Below are 24,592 nucleotides of genomic sequence, written 5' to 3' on the forward strand. Positions count from 1 at the left end.
AGGCTTGGCATGAACCACGGGGCTGTGAGAACAACGTCAGGGACCCTGGGAGCTGCAGCGTTTTGCAAACCATGCCAACAGCAGGAGTCACTAAAAAAGGCATCAAGTTTCACAAACAACGGGAATCTGCAGATGGTGTGGAGATCACACACCCAGTGGGTCTGCGTGAAAAGCACAGGATGCAGCCAACACCAGTGTGCCCAAGTACACTAAGCCACCGAGCAAGGCAGGCCACGAAGCTTAGCGCTCCTGTGGATGGACTCTCCTGAACTTAGTCCAGGAGCTGGTCTGAGGGCCTGTTAACTCAGGTTTCATAAGTTCATATAGGTCCCTGACCTTTGCTCCAGCTAAACACTCCTGAATTCAGGAATAGTCTGGTTCCATATAAAGAACCTCTGAGGCTAAGCCAATGAGAAGAGAGCTTCTAGAAGTCTAAAGGGACCTCCCTTCCTGCCACTGTGCACCTATGACTTGAAATCTGGAGGCTTCCCGCCTCTGCCAGTCTCTAGGAAGACTCGGGGCCGACTGCGGACTGAAGGGCTGAGAGTCCAGATCTAATGTGGCTTTCCAGGCAGGACTAGAGTCCGTTCTTTCTGTCAGTCCAAGATAACTGCTGGCCTTCCTCCACGGTCACATGCTCACATGACTGGTCCTTCAACGACACCTTCATTCGGCTGAGTGCCTAGTAAGTGCCAGGCAGATCTGTAATCCACATGCCCCTGCTTTCTATGGCCAAGTGGGCTAAAGAAAGCTTCTCTATTGTTCCAGAGGAAGCTCGACTCTAAACCCACATCCCTATTGTATGCAAACGTCCTCTTCTGGAGATGGCCTTGGGCTCATTTTTGTATCTAAAATCTGGGCAGAAACTCTTCCCCTGAGAAGACAGTCTAGATTGAAGGGGGAAATGCCTGATTCTAGCAGCAGAGGGCCAGGACATGCTGCCCCAACTAATGGGGTACTCTGTAGCAAGTGACTGAGTGACTCATCTGTGAAATGGGGGGGCAGGCTCCCAGCCTGCTGGGTATAAAGGGCCCTAGGGAGCCTCACATGCAGACTCTCTATGCAAACCAACTGTTTTCTCCCCAGCCTGGGAGTGGCCCTGCCTCCTGCCATGCCCTCCAACTCAGCCTCTGGCCTCCAGGCTTGGCCTCTTTATGTATTTATTGGCTCGCTGTTCACATCAGCCCTGCAGAGGAGAATTTCTGTCTTTGACAGATGAGGTCACAGGCACTCAGAGAGGTGTAGAGACTCGCCTGTGACTCCTCGTCCCTTGGCTGGGGCCAGCTCTGGGATGGGACCATTCCTCCAGCTGTCCAAGCTAAGAATTTCCCATTCACCCTTTTGTCTTCCTTCCTTCTTCCCTCACTTCCTTCCTCCCTCCATCTAAGTGGCTGTGCCTGATGGTGCTTTGGGGGCCCATGATGCTTGAGGGGGCAGTTGTTCGTTAATCTGAACCCTTGAGGTGGATGGGAAGGGCAGTTGTTAGTGAGGGATGAGGGGACAGGGACAGGAGTGTGGTAAAGGAGGACCAAGGCTCAGTGGAGGCTTGCTTCAGAGCCCATAGATGGCCAGGGAGGCAGCAGTCCCACAGGAAAGAGGTCTCAGATGATTGGGACTGCAGCAAAGAGACAGAATGTTCTGGAATATTTGTCTCCCGAATGGCCCTGGATTTAAGAAGAGCCATTAACAGCTTCTCGCTCTTACTTCTGCTGCTTTCCAAGGGAAAGAGCTAGGAAGTAACCCACACAAGTCACAGGGCGGGAACCGCTTCCTGCCAGCCTGGGGGCTGGACCTAAACACACCCGCCTCCTTTACAAGTCCTGGGCTGTCCCAGCCAGAGATCAGAGGAATTAATTCATGGAGCTAAAGAAGCAGAGACAGCAAGGGTCAGGGCTAAGAGCCGGCTGAAGGAGCAAGCGCCCAGAGACAGGAGCTCTCAAGAAGGGCTCAGATTGAGCAGGGTCCCTACCACCTCTGCCTTGGGAGCAGCTGCTGTCCAATGTGGCCAAAGAAATAGCCTGAGGGACAGCTGATGCTCCCTGCAGCTGCTCTCTCAGAATCTGTCTCCAGGAGGCCACTGACAGGCTCACTTGCTCTCTGCTAAGCTCCAGGTTGAACTAGAGGCCACAGTTCTCCGCATTGCCCCATGGGGCCCAGAATAGGTAAGTGCAGGTGAAGGAAGGGAGGGCGTGGGGAGGGAGCCTGGAGGCTTCACCAGACACATGAAAGTATGAGACTACAGTGTCTTGGTAGTGTGCTGGGAAGACCGAGGTTCAGTTCTGCACAGAGCAAACCCACTGGTCTGTGGAACACCGGAGGGTGTATGGGTGAATGAGAGGGACAGGAAGGGAAGCCATTTACTCAGCTGGAGGCAGGGAGCCCAGCCAAACCACCCTGGTAAGCTAGAGTCCTGAGACCTGCCCAGCCACCATTAAGCTGATGTCCCAGTGTGAAACAACGTAGGGATGAATGAATGGTCAAGGCAGAGAACCACAGAGACAAAGAAGAGAGAGCGAGAAAGGAGGGGAGAGAGCATGTGCAAAGAGACGCGGGGATCAGCAGAACTAAGGGGTAGCCTGGGAGGGTGGCCCTGAAGGGGGGTCACAGTGAAGACGTGAAGGGACAGAAAAGAAGGGGAATGTGAGTGTGAGCCAGAAAGGCAGAGAACCACCAGACCACAGGGGCAGATGACCAAGGGGACTGACAGGCGGACTTTAGGCCCCATCCACAGGATCCACACAGAGGAGACTCAGAGAGAGGCCTGCATACACTTAGCAAGGTAGATGGCAATGGGGTATGAGGAGGCTAGAGGGGGAAACGTCTGGAAGGCTCCAGAAACCAAGCTTGGCATGGCATAAGAAAAGCACCAAGTGGCCAGGGCAGAGCGGCACACCCACCTGTGACAGGGTGGCTGGGCTGGATGCCCTGCAGTAACCCCTGGCCTCCCTGTCAGCTGCAATGTCAACCTTGCACCGGGCTAGGCAAGGCCAGGCTTGCTCCCAGGTGGCCACACGAAGGCTCCAGGCCAAACAGACTCTGCAGAATCACAGACACAGCTTGGGGACCCTGGCACGCCAGGAAGGGTGGGGATGGATGCTTCCTCTTGGGAGGCCTCATAGGAGAGAGGAGGAGGAGGTCAGGTGTGAGGGGGTAGGGGTGGGGTTTGTTTTGGTTTTGGTGACACAGGATTTTGCTTGTCCAAGGCTCATCTCCAACATGCTGTCCTCTGGCCTCTGCCTCCTGTGTGCAGGGAGCACAGGCGGGCACCAGTGAACCTGGCATAATGGGATGGTTTCAATGGGCTTACGGGCCATTGACAAACAAAATTCCCATTCATCTTCTCAGTATGAATGGGGGGGGGGAATTGGAGACCTGTGGCATGGGAAAAACTAGCACCCTCACTTCTGTACCTGCCTCCGCTCCCTGTAAAGGCTCAGCTCTGGGTCCTCTAGCAGATCCCTGACACACATGTGATAGGAAGCTGTCCCAAGGCCTCCCACGGAGTCACCAGAAGCCACCTCCACCTGTGCCTCCACAGCTTCCATCCGGGCTGTGGCCAGGCTCACTACAATAGGTAGGAGGATGAAGGAATGCAGTTGACACTCAGTCTTCGAAGGGTCCGGGGCCAGCTGTTCCACTAGGGACAGACATATGTATCTCCCACAGAGGTGGCCTGCCAGCTTGCAAGTGCCCTTAGATGGCAGAGTTCTCCTGTGTGTGTAGGGAGGAAACTCAGATCCCCACACTGTCCCCATGGTGAGATCCAGGGAAGCCATTCTTTGGCCTCAGCACCCTTGCTCAGGGAGCCCCTGCCCACAGCCTTTTCTTGGGAAAGATATGGGAGGGAAAGAATCATCAGCCTCATGTTCGAATCCCGGCTCTGCCCATGGACAACATGAGAACTCAACGAAATCGTCCCTCTATTTTAATAGCTGAGGAAGCAGATACTCAGAGAGGGCAACTGACTGGCCCAAGATCACCCAGCAGCTGACCCGCAGAGTAGAGGCCAGGACACCAATCTTCCTAATATTAAGGCCCTCTCCTCTCTGTCACTTGCCTAGGGCTTTCTCTTTCTCCCCCACTCCATGCCAGTGAACTCTGGCCTATGTTGTATACTACTCCACTGGCTCCTCACAAAGCAAATTATTTTCTGGGTGCCACTGCCTGGGGAGCAGATGTGGGGGTATGTGTGTTATTTCCCCCCATGACTGGTCTAGGAAGTGCCAGGTGGTGAGCTGGCCTTGACCTTAGCATGGGGCGCCATGTGGTCGGTCAGTGCCCAGTCTGCCTGCCCCTGTTGCTTGCAGGGACTGTTTCTCTATGTTCACAGTAGGTGGCAGGGACAGTCCCTTGGTCCCCAGTATGTTTATAAGCTTGATCTGGGGAGGGGGCAGCAGAGCAGAGGCTTCTCTGCAGGGACTGGCTGGGCCTTGACATCGGTGTGGGTGACTGAAGCATGGGGAGCCTTGAGAATGGTGTTGCACCCCCATAGGCTGCAGCCAAGGCCTAGCAATTGCTCTGGAATGTTAAGGAGCCCACCCCAGTGAGCCAAGAGGGCTGGAGGATGAGGCTTGATTCCATCCATTCTTGAGGCCTTGGACCCAGCCAGGACTGGACAGAGCTGGGATGATAAGATTGTTCAGTGAGTAAACAACTCTGTGTCCTGGGTCCCAGCTCTGTGATGCCCATCTGTGGAATCAGAAACACAAGCCACATGAATAAAAAATGCCAAAGTTTTCAACACCTGTGATATAGGCCTTTCACCCCAGCTACCCCAGAGGCTGAGTCAGGAAGATTGAAAGTTCAAAGTCAGCCTGGTGAACTACATCAGTGGTAGGGCATGGGCCTAGCATTCGTGAGGCCCTACACAATGCCCAGGATCATAGAAAAGATAAAGAAAAAAGAACACCAGAGAAAGGGGAAGGAGAGGGCCAACAAGTACATCCTCATGGAAGAGAATATAAAACAATTGTTTTTCTAATTTCAATTATTACGTTTTTTCTTTTTTGTGGTGGACAAGTGAATTAAAAATATAATTGATAGTGAAAGCATAAAACCTAAGCAAAGCTCCATGGCTTCAGAATGGCTTACTTCAAACTACAAGAAGTTCACTGAGATGCACAGTTTGGAACTGGGCAAGTATTTGAGTGACTGCTTTAATCTAACTGCGCGATGTTTTTATTTGTAATTCCATTACAATAAAGTGATTTCTGCTTAAAAATAATACTGAAAAGAAGAAAAGGCCAAGGTTTGAAATAGGCAAAAACAGTTGGCCAGCAACTGGGAGGGTGGTCTGCCCCCAGAGCAGGTGGAGGGTAGGAATCTAGGCAGAGAGTACCAGCAATGTGCATTTTAGAAGGGCAAATGGACTGGGCATGTTTGTGGGCAAGTGGGCAACCAGATTAAGGGATGAGGTCACAGGGAGCTATCTCAGAAAATTAAGCCAAAGCCAACAAGCGCTCTGACACAGAGAGCCCATGTGAGAGTATCACAGAGACTAGCTTAGAGGCCCTCGGGGCTACAGAAGAGGTGACCATGCTTCAGTGATCTGTGTCCCAGGGATGCTCCCCAGAGCACTACTCGGGTGTCACAGTTTTGTGAGTCCAAGTGCAGACTTCTGTCCAGATGAGGAAAGCAAGCCGGGAGGACCATGACCTGCCTCAGGTCACACATCTAAAGGCAGAACCAGCGACACCCGAGTGCCCTCTGGGTTCTGGGCTCTCAGTCCTCCCCTTTGTCCTCTTCAGGATGTCACTGAAGGCTCCCAAGGCTCCACCTGGTGCTCCTTGGGGTGACCTTGTGTGGCTGCTGAGCCTCACCAAGGTCCTCAGACTCACGCTGTGGTGCAAGAATGAGTGAATGGATGACTTGTGAGGTCAGCCCGACCCTGAGAGTGATCGATGAGCTCCTCGTGTGAAGGAGAAGCATGGCCTTGGGCCAATGGCCTCTTGTGTAGAGCTAAGGAAACTGTCCTGCTTCCCCATGGGCTCAGAACCCCCCTCCCCAAGCTCTAGTCGCTAAAGGTCGTCACGGGTTTAGATGGGGTAGCCAGGCCAGAACCGGGAACAGAAAGTCCCAGCACAGGGTCCCTGACCCAACTCGGAAACCACCAGATGCCTGCCCCGCTCTCCCCGCCGCCCCATCCTGACAGAGCTCCTTCAAAAAGCAACCGCTAGACTTCAAGATCCTTTCCCTGCTGGCAGGCCACCCAAGGGTCCTTCCAGAAGGAATTTCCCAAAAATGACAGCCAAGCCCAATTCCTGTCTGGAGACTCCCTCCCCACTTTCTGCCTTTGACTCTTCCTCCTTCACAGTGCTGGGCTGAGTCACATTGGAACTGGAGCTTGAGGCCCCACAGTCACCCTGTGTCCCCACGACCACCCCCACCTGTATATAGCCTAGGCTCCAGTCTTGTTGGCTATCTCATTTGGGTGAGTTCAACTCAACAAGCGTGCTTGTTAGCTAGGCTGGGCCTGAGAGGTGAGATGTGACAGGTGCGGGTGATGGGGGTGGTGGGGTGTGGTGGGGGTGGTGGGGGTAGGCAGTCAGTCAAGGGTGCGGCGTGTATAAAGGCCGAGGGCAGCATCTGATTAGTTAGGGAATGGCAAGAATCTGTTGGGGCTGGAGCATTGTGTTTTATAGGAATGGGTAGATGAAGCCTCAGGCTCTCAGGGGCCTTGAACTTGAGACTGGGATGACTCAACCACTATCCACCACCTAGATGCCACCCTTCCCAGGCTCAGACATTGAGCTTTTAGTGCTGGGAGCTGGTAGCTTTTCTGGTGACACCGATCCGCTATCTTGAAAAGTGGATCAATGCTGGAGGTCCTCTTTCTGCTCTCAGCTGAGGCACAGAGTAGGGCAGGTTCAGACACCGGCTTGTTGATGTCAGCTTCACATGACTCTCAGATCCCTAGACAAGTGACTTCAGCTCCTACCTTTTTCCTGGAGGCATGACCTCCTAGAGAAACCCCTTCCTATGGCTATTCTACTCACCCAACCTCATGTCCAGTGCTGAGCACACTGTCATTCTATCCTCCCAGTTGTCAGGGGCCAAGCTCACCAAAACAGTACACCAAGACAGGCATCGGAGCTCCCCCTCAGCTTGCCCCGTCACCGGGTCCCTCCAACTTCTCCAGCCCCACACCTCTTCTGTTTTTTAGTAGTAGTAGTGTAGTACATTGTGTGTGTGTGTGTGTATATGTGTGTGTGTGATATGTGCACACATACCATGGTGCACTTGACTGTGCACTTGTGGAGGTCAGAGGACAACTTGCAGGAGTCTATTTTCTCCTTCCAACATGTGGATTCTGGGGGTGGAAAGACAAGTGCCTCCCCCAAATCTTTGCTCTCACTTCTAGAGCCAGCAATGCACCCCCTCTCTGCCCGCTGTGGTGTTTCTGGATTAGTTCTGGGCTTCCTGGCCTAGTTCTCCACTTTCAGAGTGGTTTTCCTAAACCAGGAATCATGGCCAGGGAGCTCCCAAGCCCAGAGTTGCTGAAGACGGACAGAGAACAGGGAAGCCCCCAGGCAGGTGAAAGGGCCCCAGGAAATGGGCCCCACTGAGGCTCCAGCAGGGCGGGCGGACTTCTCTGAGCAGGCACAGCACCATGGACCGCTGAGTCCTCTCAGAGGCTCTGCATGCCAGATCTGCTGATCTTTCAAGACAAAAACATAAATCTGCAATTGGATGTGAAATTTCCTGATTTTTTTAAAAAAAATATGCTGGCAACTGATTTTAAAAACATTCAGCAAGCCAGCATTTTGCAGGCTTCAAAACAAGTCCCGGGCCCTGAAGTGCCTCCAGGCAGGGAGCGTCCAGAGGATGCCATCTGTCTCAAGGGACACCCCTGAGTGGAGGCCTTGGGCCAGAGTTTCCCAGTCACAACCCCTGCCTTATTGTCTGTGTGTTGTATGGGTCCCTTTGACGGCCTGGCGCGGTGTGTATGTGAGGGTGGCACAGAGGGGTGGGTGTGGTGTTTATTCTTGTACACCAAAGTTAGAGAGAAAAACAAACAGACGAAAAAACAACCCCTGGAATGCAGCTGAGGAGTGTGGGAACGGAAGGTAGAGGCAGTGTGGAGACTGGATGGTGGGAGGGGCAAGGAGCTGGGGCGGGGTGGGGGGTGGGGTGCGCTTCCAGTGGGGTCTTCCTGGATCAGATGAAACGGAGTAAGCTGAGCCTTCCAGAAGAAGAAAAGCAAGTTGTTCCAAGGCCTGGTGGCCAGACTTAGAAGCAAACTAACTGTTGAGTTTGGGCTGAGGCTGACAAAGCTGGCCTCAGCGAGTCCCTCGGAAGTTGCCCAGGCACCTTATCCCACACAGCCTCGCAGCGGGTGGGAAATGGGTTTGTTGTTCTTATCTGTCTGATCGCCAGCCACCAAGTACCCGGATCTCCGTGGTCCTAGGTTTTGCTTTCTGTAAGGTACTGGCTAGAACAGTCTATAGACAGTATCATGCCTTGACCCTCTCAGATTCTGCTTTGGCATTTCTTGGCAACTGATGCTGTAGTTCTCCAGAAGGTTCCAACCTAGGGGCTTTGGTTGTGGGTCCCTGGACTGGAGCCCTCTCAACTTTCTTCCCACATTTCCTTTCCTAACCTTTTCAGGCCACAGAAGGGAACCCTTGACTGACCAGTGAGCTGGCCAACAAGCTGCAGAATGAGCTGGTAGAGTGACAGATGGCGGCAATACAGCCACCTTTGACAACTCACAGAAGGGAAACTGGGCCAGAATGAGAAGTGACCACCCAAGGACTGTCACTGTATTTGTTCCAAGGCTGTCAGTGCAGAGCTGATGCCTGACATTAGGAGCCCAGAAGTCAGACAGATCTAGACTCAAATCCAAACCATTCACCAGTTCTGGGATCCTGGATGATGCTTCTCCAAGCCTGTTTGCTCACAGGTCGTCCCAAGCCCTGGTAGCATGCTCTAAGGATGTGAGGATACATGCATGCCCAACATAGCTTTGCATTTGGTGATGTTCATGCTGCAGTAGCCCCCTGCTTCCCCTCAGATCAAGATGGCACACACTAGCTAGGCATGGTGATACAAGTCTTTAATCCCAGCACTCAGGAAGCAGGGACAGCAGATCTCTGTGAGCTTGAGACCAGTCTGGTCTACAGAGTGAGTTTCAGGCCAGTCAGATCTACACAGTGAGACCCTGTCTCAAAAGAAAGAAAGAGAGAGAGAGAGAAGGAGGAGGAGGGAGGGAGAAAGAGAGGAAAGAAGGAAGAAAGAAGAAAGGAAGGAAGGGAGGGAGGGAGGGAGGGAGAGAGGGAGGAAGGAAGGAAGGAAGGAAGGAAGGAAGGAAGGAAGGAAGGAAGGAAGGAAGCATCCAGAGAGCACTGTCCCTAGTAGGGCCCTACTACTGCCCACAGAGGCAAGCTTCAGCCTAGCTCTCTGGTTCTGTGGGTACTGATACTTGGTGCTTCGTGGAAGCAGGTGGTGCCGCATGGCAGGACAGACAGCTGATAGACGGTGGACCCCCTGAGAGGGAAAAGTGTACCATTTATCAAGCACACACCACACACCGTAGATTGTATCAACACCAAACATGACCAACAGGAGATCCCAATGAGGCAAAGGTTACTGTGAGCTGCAGCTAAGACCCTGAAGTGTCACTGTGCTTTGGCTGAAAACCTGGAAATCTGATTTGAAACCTTTCAGTGCTGTGGGGAAAGGGTGGCCAGAGACCTGAGAAGGCTGAGATAAGAATCGGAATGTGGCAGTTCAGGATTGGTGGGAACTATAGAAAATGTGGACTTGGGGCAGGAGGGATCAAAGACTCTGAAGAAGTTGGGTGTGACCGCGCATGCAGGTAATTCCAGCACTCAGGAGGCTGGGGCAGGAGGCTTGCACATTTGAGGTCATCTTGGGCTACATAGTGAGACCCTGTTGACAGGAAAGAAAAGTGGGGGGGGGGGAGAGTGAAGGGGACAAGAGGGAAGGAGGGGAAGGAGGGAGGGAAGGAAGAAAAAAGGGGGGACTGGGGTGGGGGCCAGATGGAGGAAGGGCCCTGGAGGCCAGTACTCTGCGGATGGCTCCCCTTGAAGAATGGATCAGATTAACGAAGTACCGAACTGAACAGTTCAGCCATTTGCTTGAACTGGACAGACTAGGAAGAGACTACGAAGACCTCAGAAGAGCAGTGCCGTGTTAGGAGGGACAGGCAGTAGGTCTGGAGGCTCTAGAGGGGGGCCCGATGTGCAAGTAGGCAGGTTGGGCTCTCGGGGTGCCTTCTGCCCTGGAGAGGAGGTGCTGCTGCCCCTGCCCTGCATGTCAGAAGCCAAAGTACCCCGAATCTAAGGCTACAAGGCTGAACTGCAGCTTGTGCTCCAAACCTGGGTCGTTGCCTCTAGGACCACTGAGTGTACTGGGGGAGAAGGGTGCGGTTCTCTGGGTTTTGTGGTTGACTGGAGCCCGGATGAAAGAGGGAGAGAGGCGACCTAGAGGTGGACAATGGCTCTGCCAGAACAAAGAGGGGAACTTGGGAGCAAGAGGCGGCTCCAGGTGAAGTGTCCTCTCTAGGACATTTCGGAAGATTTATCTGGAATTAGTGGAAAATGGCTCCTGGTGGGTGTCGGTCAGAAGGCCAGTCCTGACAGAGACCTGCCTCATGGGCCTGAGGCAGTAGAGGGGAGATTTTTCCTTCCCTGATCCTGGCTTCATGCCTGAGACACTCCGACAAAAGACAGATTAGCAGGATAAGAAGTTCACAGAATTATTTAGTCCAAAGTTCATAAGATATGGGAGTCTCCAGTAGCAGACATGAAGAAATGGAGAAGTGTGTGTGTGGTGTGTTTATGCTAGGTCTGACGAAATATCTAATTGTAGAGAGGCACGATTGAACAAATGGAATATGACCTGATGGTAATAAACCAAAGGGGATCTAGCCAAGCCTGCTTTGAAATGCTTCAAATGGTAGGGGAGGGGAGAAGGTCAGCGAGTAACTTGCCGAGGTCACTGACCTGCTGCAGGGGAGGGGGGAGGGGAGAGGGACATCTGATTTCTGCTCTTCATTGCCCACATGTCATATTTGGGAGCAGCGTGTCTTGGGTCCTGTCTGTAGATACTGTCATTCATACTTGTAAGCTGAGGAAAACTGGGGCTCAGAAAGATCAAGAGACATGTTCGGGATCACCTTGGATGCTTGCTGGGAGCTGGGAGTCCAACTCAAGCTTGAGGAAGCCTGTACTCAGCTCTACGATGTCCTAGGGGTTGCCTTTTGCAACCTGACCCTGGGGCGTACTATGGGTTGGGCCTGAGTCTTTCCCGGAAAGAATGAGCAGAGAGGGAAGGGGCAGGCTGGTCTCTGAAGTATTGCCCCTTGCCACGTGGCTGCAGCTAGACTGAGCACCAGCTTCTGTTCGTGAGGAGCACGCAGCCTCGCACCAGAGGCTTGCACTGACCAGCTCCCAGGAAGCAGAAGTTTTGGCTGGCAGATATTCCGGGAGATGACTGCTCTCAGAGCCCAAAGCACATCGCTGGGCTTCCTCCCCAACCCAGAGAGAAGAGATTTGGACTTTGTGCGCCAGAAACCGTCATTTCACCAACGGATCGAATAAGCCAGGAAGACTTTTTGGCAGGGGAGGCTGCAGTGGAAGCTTCAGGAAGACCGGGAGTGAGGCTGCAAGTAGGTGCTTACCTAAGGCAAGTGAACAGAGCTCTGTGAATGAGCAGAGGAGAGGGCCGAGAGGAGAGGGGTGTGACTGGCGTAGAGGGAGGACTGTCCCCAGGGTCTCAGGAGCCCAGGCTGAGGGTCTGGTCTTGGGCTGGGGGATGCACATGCTGAGGCGGCCCACTGACCTCCCTTCCCTCCCCCATCTATTCCTTGCATTTCTTTCTGAGCTGGAACATCCTGTCAGTGACTTCAGACCTTCCAGCCCCAGCTACAGCCCTGCTGTTTGGTTGACCAGGCTCTGGGGCATGCCGGCATGGCCGCCAAGGTGACCTGGCTAGCTTAGAGTGGACCAAGCCAGAGAAGGGCGCTGTGCGTCCTCCCCCTGTTCAGACCGGTCCAAGGAGCGTGGAGGGCCATTAAGTTCGACATCTGGACTGAGCTGTTGGGAGTCCTCAGAAGAGACACAGAGGACAGAGGACACTGAGCTCTGGGGAGCATTCATGTGCTGGGGATGCATGTGAAGACCTAGATGGCAGAGGTGACAGGCCTTCCTGGTGACAGGAGCTGAGGCTCAGAAGTCGCGCCCTCGGTGTCTCTGGGGACAGTTGCCTTACAGGCCCTTACCCCCTCCTCTTTAGGTGACCCCTGCCATCTCCTCCTCTTTCTCTTTCCCGATGGCTCCCCACCCCAACACCCCTGCCAGGTGTTACCTTCCTTTGTTTCCTCTGGATGTCTGTGTCCCCAAAGGAACTCCTCCCAGACGCACGCACTTCCGTTTCCTCAAATTCTTCCAGCTACTGTCTAGGCATTTCTCCGGAGAGTCATATAAATGACAAATGTGAACATAAAAAGATGCCTGCCATCACCATCAAACCATACACATGACCTCACACCTACTTGGGTGAGCGTCACTCAAAAGACGGACCATAACATACGAAAAAAGGTGTAGCGAGACTGGAATGCGGTTGGCGGGCTTGTGAAATGGTGCATAGCTCCACAGCTCTTGAACCGGACGGACGAGGGGAGGAAGCACAGTGCCTTTCTCCATGTGGGCCGCTCAAACCTAGCCAAGTCACCACGCCCCCTTCCCCGCTCCCCGAAGCAGTGCCAGCATGTCCCAGGGCCCCCCCTACCCCCCCACCCCCCCCCACCCCCCACCCCTCCCATCCCCACCCCTGCCAGCCAGCACAGGGCTGGTGCTGAGGCTGGAAGGACAGCAGCCAACAGTTCAGTGGTTCCTCAGATAGCCCAACAGAACTGTCACAGGACGCAGCAATTCCACTCCCAGGCGTATATGCCCGAGAGGACTAAAAAGTGCAGACCGCCCACGTAAAGCGCTGTAATGACGGTTCCCAACACCCCGAATCACCCAACTGTTTATCAGTTGACAAGTGCGTGAACGAAAAGCAATCCAAGCACACAGAGGAGTGCCGGTCATCTGTAGAAAGACATGAAGCACTGACAGTTGCTATGATGTTGAGCACCTTGGAAATATTATGGGCTTTTAAAAATTAGTTACAGGTGACCAACCACATGTTAGATTATTTCATCCGTGTGAAATGTCCACAGTAGGAAACCCACAGAGCCAGGGAGTAGATTAGGGTTTCCAGAAGTCTGGTAGGGAGGAATGGAAAGTGACAGCTAGAGATGCCAGGCTTCCTGCTGTGGGAAGGAAGAGTTTTAAGACTGGACCGTGGTGATTGCTGTACAATTTTATAAACATACTAAAATCCATGGATTGTGAGTTTTAAGAGTTTTATGGCCTGTGAATTATATATCACATCAGCCATTTTGCTAGTTGGAGTTAGAAATACCTGACCGTAGAGCAACTTACAGGAAGGTTTGTTTGGACTCATAGATGAGGCTACAATGTGTCACCATGGAAGGCGCAGCTGCAGGAGCACAAGACGTCAGGTTACATTGTATCTACAGTCAGCAGACAGAAAAAGCTGAATGTGGGCAGGCTGGTACTTCACTGCAGTGTCTGTTTATTCAGTCAGAAACCACAGCCCTCAGGATGGGCCACCTCACTGAGTGGATCTTCCTCAGTTAAATCTCTCTGGAACCACCCTTACAGGCATACCCAAAGATGTATCTCTTAGGTGACTATAAATCCCGTTAAGTTGACAATCACAATTAACCGTGATCGGGGCTAATAGTTCTCAGGGCTGGAAGGATAGCTTAGTGGTTAAGGAAGTGTACTGCTCTTGTACAAGACTTGAGTTCCATACCTGTCACCCACATCAGGCAACTCACAAATGTTTGGAACTCCAGCTCCAGGGAATCCAATGCTTCTGTCCTCTATGGATATATGCACACACCATACATGTACACTTTAAACAATAGTCTTTGGGCTCCAAGCTGCCTTGTGTGAGGAACACAAAACCTTGGCCTATGGAGGTTCAGGGTCTCAGGAGCCCTTTTAGGTTTTCTTCTGGAGATGAAGATGAGCTCCACGGCTGAGAGGTGTTCGGAGTCTTTAGTAGACCATGTGAAATAAAAGGAAACTGTAGCCTGTGGTGAGGGAGACGTGGAACAATGGAGGAGGCTAGCCACAGGAAATGGATTGGGGGTTGGAAGGGAAGCTCTGGTCTCCAGCTGAAAGGATGCTGTACTGCAGCCTGGAGTTCTGGGGTTTCCACTGAGAGCCAGAAGCAGGACAGAGTAACGGACGTGTTTCCATAGTTACTGTGTGAGAAAGCCACCATGGCAGTGAGATCAGGGGTCCCAAACAGCTTTGCCTCCTGGGTCTGGTGGGCCTGTTTGTCCAGAAGAAGGTTCCGTGACATACATCTGAATAGCTGTGTGCTTTGATGTGTGATTTGCAGTCTTGACTGATTAGCTCTGTGGCTACACGTGAGATGGTGTCCTAGGACAGCAAGGGGTCTCTGTCTTAGAAAGGGAAAGCCTTTATCCCTTGGCTCTGGACCCAACCTTGACCCCACCCCTGACCTAAAAGCCTACGGAAAGACTACACAGCTCATACTTGATCTGAGGGTGGATGCTCCAGAGCTTGCTGTGGGCTAAGGGGACTGGAGTGTGTCTGAATGGAGTGAAGGTCTCCCGCAGGAACACATGGGACCCATGGCCTCTCAAGAAAGTCCCTCCCAAGGGTCTTAGAATCAGAAAGGCTAATAGACCGACTTTCAGACCCTCACAACCACCAAGGTCACGTTCTCCAGAAACTGTTTGCTCCTGAAGTCTACCTGGGTCGAGGACTCTTATCTGGGATTTTATCTCATCATCTGGTTGGATATCTCATTGGGCCCACAGGTGAGGGGCCCCAGATGCCAGACAGAGACACCAAGACCACAATGGGCACAGAAGACATGCCTGAAAGCAAAGTCAGCATGGAGCCTCGGGACTTACATCAGGATTCACAGCCCCGGTGGCTGTTCCACAACATCAAGGTAGGCACTGTCGGGCAAGGGAGGGGAGGGCCGACCAAGGCCAGCAGTGTGACACCAAGCAGCTGCCTCTCACCTCCTTGCCTGTGGGGTGGGTTTCTGGGTGACCCAGGGAAACTCTTAGCTTGGCTCTGGGCACAAAGAGAGTGAACATGTTCTTGCAGATGATGGGGGGAAAGACCTCTTTGCCTCTCATTCCCTTGGAGAAACGGAGACTTGCTCTGCGTCCTAAACTTGTGTGAATACTGGAGTTCTGGCCCCGCAGCAAGAGCCCGAGAGACTCACCCAGGAGGTGTCCGATCCTGTGCAGGATGCTGCACACCTGGCCTCTTCTGTTACTGTTTTAATAACAAGGATGGTAATCTGGATCTTGCACTTGCTAGGCCAGGGTTCCACCACTGAACCCCACCCCAGCCTTCAAGATCTGAGTTTCCTCAGTAATCCTAGGAGGCGGGGCCCTTGCCCTTGGCCTAAGGAAGAGACTGAGGCTCCAAAGTATTGAGCAAATGCCTCAAGCTCTGGCCTAAGTGCTCTTAGATTTTGGGTCTTTGAAGCAAGTTCTTCTTCCTCTAGGAATTCTGCCAGCTTTTTCCAGGCAGGCTGGGTTGTTTGGGGTAGATGAAGTGGGACAGATTGGAGAAGTCAGAAGAGGGAATGTCTCCATAGCAGTTCTGTGGAAACAGGGTGGGAATGGGGTGGAAATGGGGCTGGGAGATCTAGGAGAATCTTCTGGTAAAGGGAGTGGTGATATAGAGCAGGGAGAAAGGGCCAGCCCGATGCCTGGGGAGATCAGAGGGTCGGAAGGGCTCTGATGCTCCTGATTTAGTCAAGTGTATCTCTGGTAACACCCATGTCCATAAGTTCTACCTTAACTTGTCAACCTGATGAGATTCCACGGGTTACTCCAATTGACTCTCTCTCTCTCTCTCTCTCTCTCTCTCTCTCTCTCTCTCTCTCTCTCTCTCTCCTTCTCTTTCTCATCTCTTCACTTCCTTCTTTTTTCCTTTTTCTCATACATCTCCCGCCCCCTGACTTTGTTTACCCAACTTCTCTTCCTTGCTCATCTTTTGGCCTCACTGTCCCTCTGACCCAAACTCTGTCTCTGTCTCCCTGACTTCTGACGGTGTCCGCCCACTTCTCTCCTACAGTTCTTTGTCCTGTGTCACAGTATACTGCAACTGGCACAGCTCATGATCTCTGGCTACCTCAAGAGCTCCATCTCCACGGTGGAAAAGCGCTTTGGACTGTCCAGTCAGACCTCCGGGCTGCTGGCTGCCTTCAATGAGGTACTGTCATCCCTAGCTTCACCTCAGGAGTGCACGGAGGGAGCCCTATACTCCCAGCTCTGATAGCCTCCTTTCTTACACCCATGAACATTTCCTCCCAGTGCCCCCATGGAGCCCCCAACACTGCCTGCTCCCCAAAACGTTCATAGCTCTCCTCTCACAGCATGCTGGCCTAGGGTTGAAGCCCAGAAAATCTTCCTCCTGCCCTGGATCATCGAGTAGAAAAAAGGACCCAGCCATCATGCCCTTAGGAGCCCTTTGCTAGGGGACACTATTGGCTGTCCCAGGAAGAAATCACAGAAACTCATTTTCTACTGTCCCAGAGAGAGGCTTGAGTTACCTCCAAGACACCCTCTGACCGACCTTGGGGTGACAGGAGGGAGGGGTGATGCCGTGGCGGAGGTCTGACCCCAGGATGCCCTGGATCCACAGGTCTCTGCCTGTGGCCCTCAGCCAGGCAGGGAGAGGCTGAGCTGCTCCACGTAGATTTGGTGGAAATCAGTTCTGCTGGGCCTCAGCCATCTCTCACAGATGTTGTCTTTCTCTGGGAGGAAAAGTCTGCTCTCCCCAGCCCCATGGGATTTCTGTGAAATTCTCTTCCCTGGATAATAAACCACATTCCTCTAGACCCAAGTCCTGGCCCACCAGCTGCACAGTGTCCCATCCCCAGATGAGTCTCAGCATGATGCTGCTCTCAGATCTCACATGTGGGGAGGGGAAGCCAGTCCATTTGGTAAGTGGGGATCATCCCTCTACCCCACAGTCGGTACCCGACAACCCTTTGATGTAACTCACTCCTTTGAGGACCCTGGAGTTCACCCACCCGACTCCTAGCTCCCTGGGATTATGAGTCTAAGACTTGAAATTCCAAGCCTCAAACCCTTGGTTTCAGACTTTATTTGTGCCTCTCATTCTTGAGGCCCCTGAAGTTCCAAGTCCCTTCCCTCAACTGCTCACCTCCCTCCAAGACGAACTTGACCAGCTTTCCTCATTTTTCTCCTCTAAAGAGGCAACGAGACCCTTCCCTTTCCTAGGAAGACTCAAATTCTGCATGGTATTGTCAGTTTGTGTTGTGTGTGTTGTTGTGGAAACAGGGTCTCACAATGTAGCCCAGACTGGCTTGAATTCCCAGCCATCCTCCTGCCTCACTTACTCTCTGGAGTAGTGGAATGCCAGGCGTGAGCCATCATGCCTGGCTCAGAATCTCCATTCAATACATATCAGGATGGTTCTTTTTCAAACTAGTCAGTCTAGTGTACAGATGGGAACACTGAAGGGAGCCACAGCAAGGAAGGACCTCACCATGAGAACACCAAAGGGAGCCACAGAAAGGAAGGACTTTGCCATGCTTTAATTGCCACTTCATCCCGTTGCAGGTCGGGAACGTATCCTTGATCTTGTTCGTGAGCTACTTTGGCAGCCGAGTTCACAGGCCCCGTATGATTGGCTGTGGGGCTCTCCTGGTGGCCCTGGCAGGTCTGCTCATGGCGCTCCCACACTTCATCTCGGAACCATACCGCTATGACCACAACAGCCCTGGTAAGACACTGGGAAAGCGATGTCTTTTTGAGGGGACTGAGGAATTTCCGTCCTGAGCACAGGGCCCTTCTCCAAGCCTGCATCCAGGTTGGATGTCACTCCAGTGTACCTGATAGTCCTTCCTACTTCATCCCCAGTCTTTCTGATCCCAGTCCATGTTAGAAGGGTAGCTACAGGACAGAAGTGAAATCTCCTAGCCCCCTCTGGGCAAGGACCTGCTCATGTGTCTCTGTGGGGTTTTGAGGTGGGAGTGAACTTGTAATAGAGCCTGCTTGAGGACCTGGCATGCAGAAACTCCTTAGGGAAAGTCTGTAGAAGAGAATAACAGTATCATACGGCACTTCCTGGATGCTGCACATAGTTTAAACATTTCCATCTTTCATTTGTATTTGTCCATTTAATTTTCACAAACATCCAAGACAGAGAAGCAAGGCTTGGTGGAATACCCTGGCACTTAGGAGGTGAAAGCAGGAAGATCTGGAGTTCTAGGCCATCCTTGGCTACATACTGAGCCATGGGCCAGCCTGGGATGCATGAGACCCTGTCTCAATTTTGTTTTTGTTTGTTTGGTTTATTTTTTTGTTTCTTTTTCTTTTTCTTTCTTTTTTTTTTTTTTTTTTTGGTTTTTCTAGACAGGGTTTCTCTGTGTATAGCTCTGACTGTCCTAGAACTCACTCTGTATAACAGGCTGGCCTCAAACTCACAGAGATCTGTCTGCCTCTGCCTCCAGAGTGCTGGAATTAAATGCATGTGGCACCAATGCTTGGCTGAGACCCTGTCTCAAAAAGAAGAGAAAAAAATCAATTCTTGTCTTAGTTGGGGTTTCTATTGCTGTAAAAAGACACCATGACCACAGCTGTTTTTTTTTTATAAAGGAAAGCATTTAATTGGGTGGCTTACAGTTTCATAGTTTAGTCCATTGTCAACATGGAGGAACAAGGCAGCATGCAAGCAGACGTGGTGCTGGAGACAGAGTTGAGAGTTAAGACATCTTGACCCATAGACAACAGGAAGTGGTCTGAGTCACTGGGCACATCTTGGGCATAAGAGACCTCAAAGCTCACCCCACAGTGACACACTTTCTCCAAATCCGCACCTACTCCAACAAAGCCATACCTCCTAATAGTGCCACTCTTAATGAGCTTATGGAGGCCAATTGCATTCAAAATACCACAATGCTTGAATAAGTGGATGAATATAGTTAAATAAATAAATAAATAGTAATAGGATTTTGTTAAGAGCCTAGTTGAAAAAGGGGTGTCCCTTAGAGCAACCAGCTTAAGTATTTACTTTCCTCCCCTCTTCATCCACTCACACATCCATCCATCCACCCATCTACCCCCACCTATCCATCCATCCATCCATCCATCCATCTACCCATCTACCCATCCATACATCCATACATCCATCCACCCACCCATCCATCCATCCACCCACATATCCATCCATCCATCCACCCATCCATTCATAAATCCACCCATCCACCCATCCATCCATTCATCCACCCACCTACCTACCCACACATCCATCCATCCACCCATCCATCCATCTACCCATCCATTTACCCTTCCATCCATCTATCCATCCATCCATCCCTCCATCCATCCAATGGTTCATGTAACAAATCTATAATACTGCCTACTCTGTACCCAAGCCCTCAGGGCATTCAGGCTTCTCTCCAGGAGGCTCCCATCCTAGGAGAGGAGACAGACAGAAAAGCCAGCCTGCCAGTTTCACCTCTAAAGAGCTAAGACCTGGAGGTGGGACCATGAAGCAGACATGTCCTGGAAATTATGGGGTAGAGTGAGTATGACAATTCTACATAGCACCTGACTGCTTAGGAGACAGGGAGAGTAAGCCATTGGAGCACTGGGTGGAAGAAGAACACCTGTAGCTGGAGGAGACTCCCAAGGGCTAGAGGAAGGAGCATGGGAGAAAAGGGGTGTAGAGTGTGGCACAAACAGGGTCCCCCAAACTGAAAAAGTGAAGTGAAGAAAACATGAAGAAAGCAGAGAGCCAAGCTTGGTGGCTCATACCTATCATCCTGGCATTCAGAAGACAGAGGCAGGTGGATTGTCACAAGTTTGAGGTCACCCTGGGGTGAGTTCCAGGCTGCTTGGGATACATTGTGAGCTCTCATCTCTTATTTTTTTAAAATGCTGAGTGGATATCTAGAGTAGAGAGGATAGTTGTCAACAGGGCATCTTAGGATGCTGAAAAATAAGACTTCCTGTTTCTTTGCCCACAATTTCCGCTTTATCAGAGAGTTTTCTGTGCAAGGTCACACTTTGTCCTCCCTGCCAGCTCTGAGCTCTTCTCCTGTCAGAGCCTCGGTGTTCACAAGATCAGGTCAAAGTTTGCTATGACCCTCTCCCTGCTCTGACATGCACAACTATTTGCTCACTTTATCCTTTCTGCGGTAATCATGCAGCTGTGGGACAGGCCAGGCCATCTACAAGACCCTGAAGACTCAGGGATACTAAAGGCAAATGTGACCTCTAGGGTGGCTATTGTATGTAATGTCTACTGGGAACAGGGCACCGCTCACCATGGCATCAGTACTCCCACGGGGCAGAGGTTACCACGATGGCCTCAGGACCCCCGAGGCGGAAGAGGGAGATGCAAGTCCAGGCCCACAGCTGGAACCGTACCTAGACCCGACCCAGAACTATTCTGCTTTTAAACTTCTAATGTCTGCAGAATGTCTAATGTCTGGGAGATTCGCTTGAGGGGTGAGGACCAGAGAGGCAAGGGTCACACAGTGGGACAGCCCCTGATGACTTTGGTTGCATGGTTCTTCCCAGTACCAGGTGTGGCTCTCCAGGTGAGCTTGACAGCTTTGTCCCTGCTGACACAAAGGGAAGGTCACTGCAGTGGGCTGGGGACAATAATAGAACGAGGGTCTCACCAAATACTGGTGAGACCAAATATTGCTCACCAAATATTGGTCAAGGAATAAATAAATGTCTGGTACTAAATTAAGAAAATGCCCTTTCCTGTGCTCTGTTTTTATGTCCTGAACCGACAGCTTCTTCCCCAAAATGAATGCCAAGGACATCAGAGCCCTGCCTGTAGCCCCAGCCTGACCCGACTCTGTGACTTGCTGTCTGGAACATCTCATTTCAACACTGTGTCCTTTTGAGGCCCTGGGTTTACCCGACTGTGAACTCTCCCAGGAATATCCCTCCTTCCCTGTCTTTCTGGAAAATTCTTATTTGTCGTTCTCCACCCAGTTCAAACTCTACCTTTTTTTGGTCACCCCTGTCCTTCCACCCAAAGAGCCACCACTGTCATGACCCTTCTGAATGCCCCTGCTCAGGAAGGTGGCCTGTAGCAAGTTAAGAACAGGAACTGTGAAGCCACACTGCAGAGCCCAGCAGGTTGACATGTTTCTGGTCTGTGAACCCTAGGTTTTGGGGGTGTTGAATGACTTGTATCCAAGCACTTACAACAGTTCCTTACATTTGGTGAGTATTGTTCGTCTTAGCTCTGATTGTATTCTTACTGCCTTCTCTCAGAAAATCGGTCACAGGACTTTGAAACTTCCTTGTGCCTGCCCACGACTGTGGCCCCAGCCTCTGTCCGCTCCAACGACAGCTGCTCCAGCCGCACAGAAACCAAGCATCTAACTATGGTGGGGATCATGTTCACAGCACAGACCCTGCTCGGCATAGGTGCTGTGCCCATACAGCCCTATGGTATCTCCTACATTGACGACTTTGCCCATCAAAGCAACTCACCCCTCTACGTTGGTAAGGATGGTCTCTTCCCTTAAACTCTGAGAATGGGGCCAGGCCCAGGCAGGAAGAAGAGAGGCCAAGCATGAGGATGGGCCAAGAGAATTCTGGAGAAGCCCTAGGGAACTCCCCATCCCTGACCAGGAGACAGGACTGCTCTTGGAAGACTGGGTAGGCAGAGACCCACTCGGGGCAGGCAGAGATACCTACTCAGGGTGGTTAGAGACACACTGAGTATAGGTAGGGACCCAGTAAGGATAGGCAGAGACCCACTGAGGTCTGAGGGGACATACTGATGATAGGCAAGAGATGCTGATGGCAGGTGATGCCACAGGATCCCCACCAAGGCTTTGTGTTGCAGGGATCCTGTTTGCAGCGACCACAATGGGGCCAGGCATGGCCTATGGGCTGGGCAGCTTCATGCTACGGCTTTATGTGGACATTGACCGGATGCCAGAAGGTGAGTCTATAGAATGTTCACTCATCCCCAAAAGCAGAGAGAGAGAGAGAGAGAGAGAGAGAGAGAGAGAGAGAGAGAGAGAGAGAGAGAAAGAGAGAGAGAGAGAGAAACTGACCACTGGTCTTACGGGAGGCACAAAACCAGGAAGCCATATGGGAGTCCTGTCAGCAACACTGGCCATGGACAAGCCTTTTCCTTCTCCTCCCTGGACCTCAGTTTCCTCATTCTTGACATAATTTCTAGCCTCCTGTTTCTCACGAGTGTCGCCAGAATCTAGTGAAGTGTCAGAGATAAACTGTAAAGTGCTGTCTTCTGAGGAGCTGCCCTCTGTCACCACTGTACCCTCCTGCATACCCTCCCTCCCCCAGGGGCACAGGCATACTGTTGATAGACAATAAAATACGCTCTCTTAGCCTGTAGGGAGCACCATCTTCAGGGGGAAAGGCTTCCTAAGACCAGGGCCATAGCATGCTGAGAATTGAAGGCACAGCTTGGTGACTCATGTGTACCCCCGGGCCTCTCCCAGTTAGTTGAGACACAGCCTGGAAAACCTCGAAGACCCTTTTAGTGAAGAGACTACCTCAGAATCTGAGAAACTTCTGGAGGCATCATTTGGGAAACTAATCTCAGAATCAGCTAGAGGTCAGAATGCGCCAAGGAGTCTGGCTAAAGCTTGGTCTGAAGGTGGCCAGGAAGAAGGTGTGTAGGGGCCTCAGAGCCCTGGATCCCTGCATGTGCCAGGGGATGGGGGTGGGTGGGGTGGGGGCATTCTATTAGAGCAGGTCACTGTGCCTTCTTAGCTGATTGCTTGTCACACCAGCATGTGAGTTCCAGATGTGCCTCTGTCTCCTACTGCTCAGAAGTTCGGTCCCTTCCTTAGAGAGCCAGCAGCCACACATGTGTGACTGGGTGGTCATTCTCTAGCTTTTCCCCACAGGTTTCCCCAGTCAGGACAGGTCTGGACAGTTCTGCCCGACCATCACAAATGACAATTCTACCCATATCTCTCCCTTCTAGAACACTGGGCCCCAACACCAGACCTGAGCTCTGTTACCAGCCCCTTGATACCCTGAGAGAAAGGCCCTGGGAGTTGGGGTGACCTAGGTTTCCTAGTCACCTCCACTTGGGAGACTTCTGCAGGGATCCAGGGCTCTGAGGCCCCTACACACCTTCTTCCTGGCCACCTTCAGACCAAGCTTTAGCCAGACTCCTTGGCCCATTCTGACCTCTAGCTGATTCTGAGATTAGTTTCCCAAATGATGCCTCCAGAAGTTTCTCAAGTCTCCCACTTGAGAAACAGAATGTGTTTCCTATTTCTGTTGATATCACCTTGGCATACAGGGTAGATGTTGGCTCCAAGCCACCTCCCAGGTCCTTCTTTCTTCACGGGGTGGGTGGTTCCTGCCTGCTGCAGGCACAGACTCGCATGTGCTTGAAGAAGAGCTTGGCTCTGTCTGACATGGGGCCAAGGCAGACAAGCAATAAGGAAGGCATTGAGTACCATGGGTGAAGAAGCCACCCATCCCTGCTCTGGAAATCCATTTGCTAACTGCCAGCTTTTGCTCCCTCACCCCTGCCCGGAGAAGCTCAGGACCCAGCCCCTGGAGAACAGGCTGTGTGAGCTGCTGGTTGGGGCTGCCGGGGACTTGTATTTTTATAAAGTACCTGTGATGCTGGGGTGTTGTGTGACTTTCCCTGGGGAGAAGTGAGCGAATGTCTTTTCACCTCAGATAGGGCGGTGATGACAGACCAAGCTTAGAGGAGCTTGGTGAGCCACTGAGTTCACTGGAGTTACTCAGAGGAGCGTGGAAGTCTCAAGGGCATCCCCCAGAGACCCACCACAGCATACATGACAGCATGCAGAACCTGTCTTAAAGGCTGAAGACAGTTCTGCCAGGGAGGCTCCTCCCACCCAGAAATTGCTTATTGCTTTTATAACTGTAGAGAGGGCTCTGAGGCTCTTGTAACTTTCTCAGCCTCCTGAGTCTGACAACCCTCCCTTCAGTTCAGAGAAAATAGCTACCCAACACAGGGAGACCGAAGGAAGATGCCCCCACCTCAGCCTTCCGCCTTAGAAGTTTTACAGACAGTTATGCATCATGTTCTAATTAAGACAGGTAAGGGGCCGGAGCCATGGGGACGGGACTTGTCAAAGGAACACATTCATTAGCCCCCTCCCCCAGCCCTGTGGTCATTTGAAGCACGTCTTCAATAATATCAAATGCTTCTGTTAAACGGTCCCAGTTATTTTAAACATGCGGATTGGAAAACAACAGCAATCCCACCTTCGTTTGATTCAGTAGTAATACTTCATTTGATAGTGGAAATTGCACTAGGAACAGAAGCAGGAGAGAGAGAGCTCTACGTGTGTGTGTGTGTGTGTGTGTGTGTGTGTGTGTGTGTGTGTGTTTCTGTAATTCTCCCAACAACCCTATGATGTATAAAACTTCATCTCCTAATGTTATTGACACCTTTATGTTACAGTGGAAGAAATTGAGGTACAGAGATATGCGTTATTACTGGGTTCCAGGGATCCCCCCCAG

The 24,592-nt window shown here is 51.8% G+C and overlaps 1 protein-coding gene across 1 annotated transcript in view; it reads left to right on the plus strand.

Annotated features, from left to right (window-relative positions):
• The first annotated feature begins 1,810 nt into the window (after window positions 1-1,810).
• The window catches only part of Slco2b1 (solute carrier organic anion transporter family member 2B1), a 47,394-nt gene continuing 24,612 nt past the window's right edge, over window positions 1,811-24,592 (plus strand). Inside the window, exons 1-6 of the mRNA XM_028877512.2 lie at window positions 1,811-2,162; window positions 14,894-15,030; window positions 16,176-16,313; window positions 17,690-17,852; window positions 21,371-21,604; window positions 21,951-22,049. Coding sequence (XP_028733345.1) covers window positions 2,147-2,162; window positions 14,894-15,030; window positions 16,176-16,313; window positions 17,690-17,852; window positions 21,371-21,604; window positions 21,951-22,049 — 787 coding nt within the window. The 5' untranslated portion in view covers window positions 1,811-2,146. The remainder of the gene's footprint in view (window positions 2,163-14,893; window positions 15,031-16,175; window positions 16,314-17,689; window positions 17,853-21,370; window positions 21,605-21,950; window positions 22,050-24,592) is intronic.

The sequence above is a fragment of the Peromyscus leucopus genome, chromosome 1 (genome assembly GCF_004664715.2).
Source record: "Peromyscus leucopus breed LL Stock chromosome 1, UCI_PerLeu_2.1, whole genome shotgun sequence".
NCBI lineage: Eukaryota > Metazoa > Chordata > Mammalia > Rodentia > Cricetidae > Peromyscus > Peromyscus leucopus.